Source organism: Sesamum indicum, linkage group LG6 (genome assembly GCF_000512975.1).
Source record: "Sesamum indicum cultivar Zhongzhi No. 13 linkage group LG6, S_indicum_v1.0, whole genome shotgun sequence".
Lineage (NCBI taxonomy): Eukaryota > Viridiplantae > Streptophyta > Magnoliopsida > Lamiales > Pedaliaceae > Sesamum > Sesamum indicum.
Window position 1 is genome coordinate 6,162,667 of NC_026150.1, and position 10,703 is coordinate 6,173,369.

General features: G+C 43.3%; 2 protein-coding genes across 2 annotated transcripts in view; one reads left to right on the top strand and one right to left on the bottom strand.

Moving 5' to 3' along the window:
• Positions 7,263 to 9,408, top strand: LOC105163878 (sugar transport protein 8-like). The gene is made up of 3 exons (XM_011082387.2): positions 7,263 to 7,603; positions 7,680 to 7,999; positions 8,188 to 9,408. The coding sequence occupies exons 1-3, from the start codon at positions 7,474 to 7,476 to the stop codon at positions 9,253 to 9,255; spliced, it is 1,518 nt and encodes a 505-aa protein (XP_011080689.1). The 5' UTR covers positions 7,263 to 7,473; the 3' UTR covers positions 9,256 to 9,408.
• The window catches only part of LOC105163877 (acyl-coenzyme A thioesterase 13), a 2,787-nt gene continuing 1,975 nt past the window's right edge, over positions 9,892 to 10,703 (bottom strand). Inside the window, exon 3 of the mRNA XM_011082386.2 lies at positions 9,892 to 10,354. Coding sequence (XP_011080688.1) covers positions 10,211 to 10,354 — 144 coding nt within the window. The 3' untranslated portion in view covers positions 9,892 to 10,210. The remainder of the gene's footprint in view (positions 10,355 to 10,703) is intronic.

The window sequence follows — 10,703 nt, forward strand, 5'->3', positions numbered from 1 at the left end:
TCTAACAAAGTGCAATCTGAAAAAGATGCACTCTACATGCCAACTGAAAAAGAGGCATCCAACAAAGTGCGACTTGAAAAAGATGCACTATACATGCCAACTGAAAAAGAGGCATTCAACAAAGTGTGATTAGGAAAACTTAACTAAGATTAAGCTCAAGAAAATGAGATATTCGTAATGACATAATGAAGCAGATATTTAAATATGCGAATCTAAAAGCCGAACCCAAAAGTGTTGTATTGACAAAAATGTGATTACATCAAGAATTGTTTCTGTTCTGGGGGTTAGTATAAAAAGAGTTAGAAATATTTGATGTTGACCCCATCTTACAAAAATATCCCAAGAACTATAAGCACTTAACTGTGGGTCGGGTTCTATCTCGTCAAGCAAAGCGGAGAACATAATAATTTTATTATTTTAAAAAGTTTATTAATTTATAAAGGTTCTACCATATAATATACATAGATTTATATATTGAGTGTTTGTTACTTTCAAATCCATAAAGGAAAAATATGCATAATAATGCTTACATAAACTACACATACATTATTACAAAGATCCAAAACACTCTCACACTACTAACCAAATGCTAGCAACTCTCATTGATAGGGATATAACAAAAATACCTATAATATCCTTAATGAAGGGCATTTTAGTCCTTTTTGCAGGATTCGCATCTTTCCATCGACAGGGTCGGGTTCGGCTTGACTCGGGCCCGATTATCCCCTTTGATAACCCAGGTAACATCAGCCGTCCGATCGAGGACGTAAGCTAACCGGATGAGGCCACGTGACCCCTTCTACAGTAACCGGCTAAACCCTATAAATACCCCGAGACCCAAAATTACGAGATAATTAATGCTAATTCTATTCGATCTACGCCTTTAATCGCACACTTTAACCTCGATCAACCTAACTTGAGCGTCGGAGGGTCGTTGTCGGGGACGTGCCCGATGAGCTTATTCTGTTTGTTTATTCTCAAGAGCCCAACAATCGATCTTGGTGGAGTTGGTTAATTGTCGTGAGGTCACCCATCTCAGATCGCCGATTTCGAGCAGGATCAGTTGGCGCCGTCTGTGGGAAGGCCTGAGAATCGCGAGTGACATGGAAGGTTCTTCGAGGAGAAATGCTGGAGAGGAGGAAACAGCAAGGAAGGGATGAGGATTGATGGGCATTTGACCAAGCAAGCGGGAATGCTATAGTGGAGTATGAGAGGAGGACTGAGACTCCAGTAGAAAAAGAGACGGCGAGGAGGCAACTGTTTGAGAACAGGGAGCACCGGAGAGAGTCCAGGGAACCGAGCGAACGGGAGTACCGAAGCAAAAGACAGATCTAGGAAGCAGGTTCAAATAGCCAAGCTCGCACCAGAGCAAGAGAACCAGTGATATCCCGAGCTGAGATGGAAAGTGTAGGAAAGCAGATAGAACTTTTGGGCAAGCAAATTGACAAGTTAAAAAAGCAAGGAGGGATTGTCGCCAATAACAAAAATTTCCCGTTTAATAACGACATATTGGTTCAAGTGGTGGAACCAGGATTCCGAGTGCCCGATTTACAGAGATACAACAGAACGAAAAATCCTCACGAGCATGTCGCCGCATTCGAAATGGTGATGAACTTGTACGGACAGCCGGGTCCCATAATGGCAAAACTGTTCGCCACTACTCCTGCAGGGAAAGCACGGGAATGGTTCACCAGCGTACCTCGGGGTAGCATTGAGTCATACGAACAACTTATTCAGAAGTTTTTCTTCCATTTTGCTAGTAAGAGGAAGCAGAAGAGGTCGGTCACTCACCTCTTCAACATACGTCAGAGAGAAGAAGAGACCTTGAAGAGTTTCATGGGAAGGTTTAATAATGAAACGTTGGAAGTTCAAGATTTGCGCACTAATATGATGGTCAGTATCTTGATACATGGACTGAAGAAGGCTCGTTCACGTCCGCGCTCGCACGCGATCCCCCATGATGTAGAGCAATTGATGGCCCTGGCCCAGAAATATATTAACGAGGAGGAAAAGAATGCAATGAAAGATGCAAAACGAAGAGATAGGGAGCCAGCGCGTAAGAAGCCGCAGGAACCCATCGAAGGCGGTGGGTCGAGGATAAGAACTGACAGACCAAGGGAGCCTAAATACCAACTTAATTATCATAATTATACTCCACTGGCCATGATGCGAGAAAAGGCCTTGATGATGGTGGAAAATGCCGATGTACTGAAATGACCGAGACACACCAGGTATATGCCTTCTAAGAAGTTTTCTAACAAGTATTGCAGGTTCCATCGTGAAAGGGGTCACAACACGGAGTGGTGCTTTCAATTGAAGGATGAGATAGAAAGATTGGTACGCCAGGGGTACTTCCGCGATCAAATTCCCGACGAATGCAGGATTTGAAGAGATGAAGTGAGGAGGAGCCGATCGAGAAGTAAGGATCGCAACCCTAGCCCTAAAACAGACAATGCCCAGTGAATACGAGTAATGCCCGGATCAAAGGGGTTATATATACGTTGCAGGGGGTTCGAGTGCAGGAGACTCGCAAAGGACCAGGAAAAGATGCTCCAGAACCCTAGGATCGAGCCAGGATAGGGAGTTTGTGTTGAAGGTTGAAGAAGAAGAAGCTATCTCATTTGACAGTTCTGATAGACCAGTGGGCAATGGTGTAAGGAACGACCCGATGGTCATAAAGCTGGATATATCAAATTTCACGGTTCATAAAGTGCTTGTTGATAGCGGGAGCTCATCGGACATTATATTCAAGAGTGTGATCGATAAAATGGGATTGGAAAACGCTTGTCTCGAGTCGGTGAAGACCCCCCTTGTGGGATTCGGGGGAAGTGAGGTAGCACGCTAAGCATGGTCGAGCTATCGGTATCCATGGGGGAAGAACCAAAGCGAAAAACCTTGATGGTAAAATTTCTAGTAGTCGATACCCCGTTCGCATATAACGTGATTCTGGCAGACCGAGCTTGAACCTATTTAGGGCGGTTATTTCCATGTATCACATGAAGATGAAGTTCCCCACGGAGAATGGAATAGGAGTAGTAACCAGCAACCAGAAGGAGGCTCGAAAATGCTATAACCTGTCGCTTAAGAGAGAATCCAGTCAGAAAAAGACGCATCCAAGAAAGTGAGATCTGAAAAAGATGCACTCTACATGCCAACTGAAAAAGAGGCATCTAACAAAGTGCGATCTGAAAAAGATGCACTCTACATGCCAACTGAAAAAGAGGCATCCAACAAAGTGCGACCTGAAAAAGATGCACTATACATGCCAACTGAAAAAGAGGCATTCAACAAAGTGTGATCTGAAAAAGATGCATTAGGGAAACTTAACTAAGATTAAGCTCAAGAAAATTAGATATTCGTAATGACAGAAATGAAGCAGATATTTAAATATGCGAATCTAAAAGTCGAACCCAAAAGTGTTGTATTGACAAAAATGTGATTACATCAAGAATTGTTTCTGTTCTGGGGGTTAGTATAAAAAGAGTTAGAAATATTTGATGTTGACCCCATCTTACAAAAATATCCCAAGAACTATAAGCACTTAACTGTGGGTCGGGTTCTATCTCGTCAAGCAAAGCGGAGAACTCATCATCTGCAGGAGCAGGCTCTTTAGGGTACGGCTGCAGCTTCCCATCTAAAGTTATGTCCATTCGACTTCGGTCGAAGGAATCTGCAAAGCCGCCTAGGGTTTCGAGCTGGGTCTCGCAAGCTCTGTAGCCCTTGTTGAAGAAGTCGACAGCTTTGATCTCAACCGTGGTTTTGAACTAGCCGGACTTCAAGAAATCACGAGCTATGGAAACTCGGGAGCTAACGAGAGCCTGGTGATATTCCTCAAGAGTAATGCGACCAGCCTAGCCTTCTTCAATTCCTTGTGTATGACCAGACTGGAAGTCTTCTTTGCGACCTTCGACAAGCCCGGCTTCTCTGCCAGCATCGAACCCCTCTTTTTTCCCCTTGGAGAATGGACCTCTTTAGCCTCAGTAGCTGCTGCGACCTGGCTTCTCAATTTCTGCACTTCTTCGATCAGGCTTTGCATCTCCTTGATGTGAGTTCGGTCCATTTTATCCCTCTCCGCTAACTTGGCCAAGAGTTCCCCTACCTTGACACTGGCAGCAATCTGGTTCCTATTGTAGCTTGCACACTTCATAGATTAGCTTCTGAAGAAGGTCGCTATCTAAAGGAACGAACAGAAGGCAGATGCATCAAAAGTCAGGTCTTGAGGTGCTATAGTGAAAATTCCCAAGGTCATTACCTGCATCAGAGTGTGGGCCCCGTGTTCCTCGATCCTGGTAGGAGCATTCACCAACAAGGAAGCATGATCGCGAGGAAGGATACAGGCATCAAATAGATCCCAAGAATCTTGCCCGAGCTCAGTATAAAGGATCAAGCTGTTAGCAGATATGTTCCAGCATGGGACCAAATGATCACCCTTCAGCTCGGATGTTGGATGGTGAGCTCCCTTCAGCTCTTCTCGAGTTTGCTCCCAACAGGCTGAGAACCTCTCCAACCGCAGATAGCGCTCACGTTCCTCCTGCTGATCGGACTTCTCAGCAGCTTCTTTAGCCATCCTGCTTTGCGACTTAACCCATCGGTTCACCTCGTGCAGAGAAGACTTAGAAGATTTGGACGAGTCAGAGGGCTCGGCAGGGCTCTTACCCTTATGCTTATGTTGCATCTTCCTCTTTTTCGAACTTGTTCCCTCTCCGCCTTGGTCGCCCAAACTTTTTCCCTGATTGATATTTTGACCTTCGCTTAGATCATCATCGAGGTGCAGATCCAGGTCTTTAGAATTATATTCATGAAGGGGAGTCCCCTCACTATCGATCTGGATGGGGGCATTAGGTCTCGGGCTTTGCTCGGCCTCCGGAGGACCAGTCGGAACTTGAGCTCGAAGAGGTGATGGGCACATGGTCGCGGTCGTAGATGTGTCAGCATTAGGAGCGACCGGCGGCCCTCTCGTGTTATTCTAGATGGCCTTCAACCGTAGGGCTAGCCGTGAATTCATTACTAACTCGTCTGCAAAACAGGAAAGACTTGAGTTAGCGATCCAAGCACAGAATAATGATGAATCAACACCAGAATCAGGAATCACCTAGGGTCTCTTTGATGTGGAGGGGTGCTAGAGATAGACGCGCGAGCCGCAGTACCTTCTCAGTTAGAAGCTTCTTCGGATCATATTTAAAAGCCCTAAGGCTATTTATTTGGTCATCTTCCAGCCCCCCTCCACTGGTTTTCGGTGAAGGTTTATATTTACTCCATTCTAGGCGGAAGGGCCACACTACTCTAGGAGGAGGTCGAACAAAAATGTATTTTTCACGCCAGGGGCCGACGTTTGATTTTAAGGGTTCTAAATACCTACACTCCGTTTTAGCAGAAAGATAGAAAAAACCCCTATCCTCTGAGCGTTTGGAAGTGGTAAAGGAGTATAGAGACCAAAAATTGTCAAAATTGGGTTCTAAACGCAAAAATTTTATTATTATTATGAAAAGAATGATATGGCTTATTGAATTAGGGGATAGCTGCATAGGCAAAAGCCCGAGCTTATGAAAAATGGCTGCTAAAGGAGAAGACAAGGGGAACCTCAGACCGGCGTCAAAGTGCTTGATAGAAAATGCACAGAAGCCTGACGGAGGCCGATGCATGCGATCAAAAGATTTGGGAATCAGGATTTCGTAATCATGGGGAATGAAGTAGCGATCCCTAATCTTATGAATGGGAGTTTTGACTACACTAACCACAGTTTCCCAGGGATTTCTAATCATCCTATCTTGGAACTTCTCTATAGTGGAAGGACCAGCCTGCTCATCTAGGGCTTTCGTGATTTTTTGGGATTTCTTGGGAATTACGAACTTTTTATTCCTCTTAGGAGATGCAATGAAAGAGGTGCAGGGGCTTCAGTCGAGTTCGGCGAGGTCGCAGGTGACCTCGAGCCAGACCCAGAGACTTAGAATTAGAACTAAAGCTTGAAGACATCGTACCTTAAAGCAGGATGGCTCAAAAAGTTGCAGGTTGTAATTGAAGTCATATTCTGGGTATTGATCGCTGAAGCTTGCAAGTGGGGTAAGTCATGTTGTTTAAATGAAGGCCTATTTATAGGCGATACGCTCAGGCAAACGCGCCTCTAACAGAAGCAACCATATGATGACACGTGGACTCGTCTCCAGTTTGATCAAACGCTCACGACCGCTCTACTTCTTCATAGAGCAATGTCTTGCACTTTGGATAAGTGAGGGAGTAATGATAGGTATATAACAAAAATACCTATAATACCCTTAATGAAGGGCATTTTAGTCCTTTTTGCAGAATTCGCATCTTTCCATCGACAGGGTCGGGTTCGGCTTGACCCGGGCCCGATTATCCCCTTTGAAGACCCAGGCAACATCAGTCGTCCGATCGAGGACGTAAGCTAGCCAGATGAGGCCACGTGGCCCCTTCTACAGTAATCGGCTAAGCCCTATAAATACCCCGAGACGCCAAATTACGAGGTAATTAATGCTAATTCTATTCGATCTACGCCTTTAATCGCACACTTTAACCTCAATCAACCTAACTTGAGCGTCGGAGGGTTGTTGTCGAGGACGTGCCCGACGAGCTCATTCTTTTTGTTTACTCTCAGGAGCCCAACACTTGATCTTGGTGGAGTTGGTTAACTCTCGTGAGGTCTCTCATTTCAGATCGCTGATTTCGAGCAGGATCACTCATCAACCACATCCTCATGCTTCCCCAATTTCTAGACCTTGGCTTCGAACTTGGAACAATACGTACTTTACAAGTAATCTAGCAATTACAGACTTTGCCCATGCATAAATGTTTGTTGAGAATGAGAATAAAATCAAAGAGAAATAGGTGAAAGGGGTTAAAAATGGCGCCATTTTTTTCCTTCAAATGCCACACCTAACTATCACATGACTGACTGTTACCCCGATTAGTCCCACTAATGGGCACCCGCAGGTCATTTGGGTATGCCGTTAAGTATTTTTATGGAAAATGTCAGAGAGTGTGGAACTAAATCTGTCGACCCCCAACTTATGGGCCAGAAGTGTAATTTTGCCAAATAGCTGATTTGATTTGTTAAAATTTGAAATCCCATCATCGGAGGACTACATTTCACAAGATTTGTAAATTGGTGGGAAAAATAATTAGGGGCAAAGTTAAAGGACAAAATTAACATCCCCCCATAGAAATGTAAATTAATGTATAAAAGTATTCAATTTTGAATTGCAAAATTCGTTTGAAATTAAACTTGTTGAGAGGATGATTAATTAGGTACTGAATTGGCTTACAAAGAATCAAAACTGCAACAGAACTCCAATCCTATTTCAAGTCCTACTCCTACTACCAGTTGAGTCATAACTCAAATGTTAGTCTTTGTTTCTTTCTTCGATTCTATATATATATATACACGCGTATCTGTTACCTGTAGAAGTTCATGATATATATATCCAATCCACCCGAATACAATATATCTCCATCATGGCAAATCACATCGTGGCGCCAAGCTCCGGCGGGAATTTTCCGGCCATGCTCACAAAACAGGTCGTCCTTTGTTCCCTCATCGCGGCGTTCGGGGGTCTCATGTTCGGTTACGACATTGGCATATCAGGTACATTCTTGAATGGTTGAACGCTTTGGTTTTCTTTTTTCGATTCAGTAGTAATGAATTGATGGGTGTGGTGCAGGCGGAGTAACGTCGATGGATGACTTCTTGTTGGAGTTCTTCCCAAGTGGAGAAGAAGCGAAGCACAGAGCGAAGGAGAATAACTACTGCAAATACGATAACCAGTTGCTCCAACTGTTCACGTCGTCGCTGTACCTGGCGGCGGTCGTCTGCAGCTGGGCTGCGGCGTTTTGCTGCAAGAGGTTTGGGCGGAAGCGCACCATGCAGATGGCGGCGGCCTTCTTCTTGGTCGGAGTTGTTCTCAACGCCGCCTCAGTTAATCTTTACATGCTCATCGCCGGGCGGATTTGTTTGGGTGCCGGCATCGGATTCGGAAATCAGGTATGTTCATCATCTCCATCCAAAATTATAGGTGGTGTGAGTTGGTGCTGTGAACAATCTACTTTTCAACTACTTAAATTGTAAATCTTGAAGTTTTTGGTCGTTCTAACTGACTAGCCGAAGTTCATATTCGCACGTATCTGCATGACTAACGAAAACTTGAATCAATATGCACTGTGATGATGCAGGCAGTGCCACTATTCATATCAGAAATCGCCCCGGCACAGTACCGTGGAGGCCTTAATGTTTGCTTTCAGATGCTGATCACAATTGGGATTCTGATTGCCAATGTGGTGAACTATTTCACCTCCAAGATACACCCTAACGGCTGGAGAATCTCTCTTGGTGGTGCTGGATTTCCAGCCATATTCCTCGGCTTGGGATCTCTTCTCATCGTCGAGACTCCCACCAGCCTGATAGAGCGTGGCAAGACAGAAGAAGGGCTCAAGGCTCTCAAGACAACCAGGGGTGTAGAAGATGTCCAGAAAGAGTATGAGGAAATAGTTAAAGCCACTGAGACTGCCAAGAAGATTAAGCATCCTTTCAGGAACCTGATCATAAAACGATCGAGTTGGCCTCAGCTGTTCTGTGGGACTATACTACAGGTATTCCAGCAGTTCACTGGGATCAACGTCATCATGTTTTATGCTCCGGTGCTCTTCCAAACAATGGGCCTCGGTGCAGATGCGTCTTTGTTGTCAGCAGTCGTCACTGGATCCATCAACTCCGTCTCCACATTGGTTGCAGTCTTTGGGGTCGATAAGTTTGGAAGAAGGAAATTGCTCATACAAGCTGCTGTCCAAATGCTTATTTCTCAGGTTTTAGTAGGAACAATTCTCACACAACATCTGAAGACAACAAACGCGATACCCTTGCCATACGCTTACTTGACGGTGTTTCTAATCTGTGTATTCGTCATGGGGTTTGCGTGGTCATGGGGTCCTTTAGGATGGTTGATTCCGAGTGAAATATTCCCTCTGGAAACGCGGCCGGCTGGATTTTTCTTTGCGGTGAGCAGCAACATGATATGCACCTTCATCATAGCACAGGCTTTTCTGACAATGCTGTGCCAGATGAGGTCGGGCATCTTCTTCTTCTTCGCGGCGTGGATCGTGGTAATGGGCAGCTTTGCTGTGTTCTTGCTGCCGGAAACGAAGGGAGTTCCCATTGATGAAATGAACGAACAAGTTTGGAAGAAACACTGGTTCTGGCATAGGTTCTTCAAGCCTGAAGATGAGGAACAAGCCAAGTGTTGAGGAAGAGCAGCAGCTCCTACGCCTTTTTCCTTAAAATTTCACTGTAGAATATTTTAGTCAATAGTTATCTAGTTAAAGAAATTAGAGATACATTGTAGAATATTTTAGTCAATAAGTATTATGACAATTAAAATTAGTTACTTCAGAGATTAATCAGCCTCAATAAAATAGTTTATATATGTTAGAATTAAAAAATATATATATCATTATGAAATTTTGTATCATTAATGAATTTATTATTACTTTTAGTAACTCGAAAAATTAAAGTAATCACCTTCTAAGTGGATAAACTTCATTCAGCCTAATATTTCAGATCAAATTTAAAACCATCCATATATTTTCAATTGACTTCAGATTAAACCCCTCCAACAAACTTCTGGCCAAATCATATATATAACTTTTCGAAAATTATCCTTCTAAAAAGTTACCTTATTGAAATTTAGTCCCAAATTATATAAATTTTCTAATTACCCTTTTAAAAATTACCTTATTGAAATTTAGTCCCTTACGCATAAATTTGCATAGAAAGAAATAATATTTCTATCAAAATATTTTTTACTGTAATCTTTGCATGTGAAAAAAAAATGTTTTTATCAAAAGTAATATTTTTGCATGGCCACAAAAAAAACCTAATAGTTTTGTCAAAATATATATATTTAGTTTTTGTAACATGCTTATGTACAAAATAACTTAGTCCTTGCAACATGTCTATTGAGTCAGCCAGAGGCATCGGCTCGGCCCGATCCGGATCGGGTTCGGCTGGCCGCAGGACCCGTGCCCTAGCTAGAGCAGTCAGTCCTAGTCAGGAAGCTTCCAGGTATACATTAAGGCATCTTATTGAATAACAATATGGCTGCAGAAAATACAATCAGCACATCTACGTTACAAGTTAACATTACAGAGAATTACAGAGAGGGGTTGCGCCTTGAGGATGTTCCTATTGCAGTATGTAGACTCACATTTTGCTGGCAGGTACCCTGAACAATGAATGCCGCCCTTCAGCAACAACCTCCCCAGTTGTTTTATTTTGAATAAGAACAGTTGTTCCGAAATAACGACCAACCCGACCTAAACACCTCGAGGTAATCTCCAATTCATCCTGCCAACAAACCAATATATAGAAAGAAAGATTAAAAGCAGTCGATTTTAGTTTCGATTCTGAGCTCGATTCACCAAAAAAAACAAAAAATTCTTCAGACTCGAGCCTTTCGTGCCCCGTAAATGGAAATTATCTTAAGGTAATGGTTTGACGCCCCTTTCAAATATTCATTCAAATGGAATCACCAAGTTCTCTTGATATTTACCAGCATCCCAAACAATTTCTTGATCCTTGTTTTCTGGCCTTTCTTTAATTCTCAGTTCCTTGCTTACTTGCATTCTTCCCCTTTTTCCTGGCCACTTCTCATCTGTCAACCTTTCGCTTTAGTTCTTCGAAATTATTTGACTGC

Bases quoted from the DNA above. Each gene is read 5' to 3' on its own strand.
- LOC105163878 (XM_011082387.2), top strand. From the start codon at position 7,474: ATGGCAAATCACATCGTGGCGCCAAGCTCCGGCGGGAATTTTCCGGCC. The intron at 7,604-7,679 runs GTACATTCTTGA...GGTGTGGTGCAG, and splicing joins TTACGACATTGGCATATCAG to GCGGAGTAACGTCGATGGAT. The intron at 8,000-8,187 runs GTATGTTCATCA...GTGATGATGCAG, and splicing joins GCATCGGATTCGGAAATCAG to GCAGTGCCACTATTCATATC.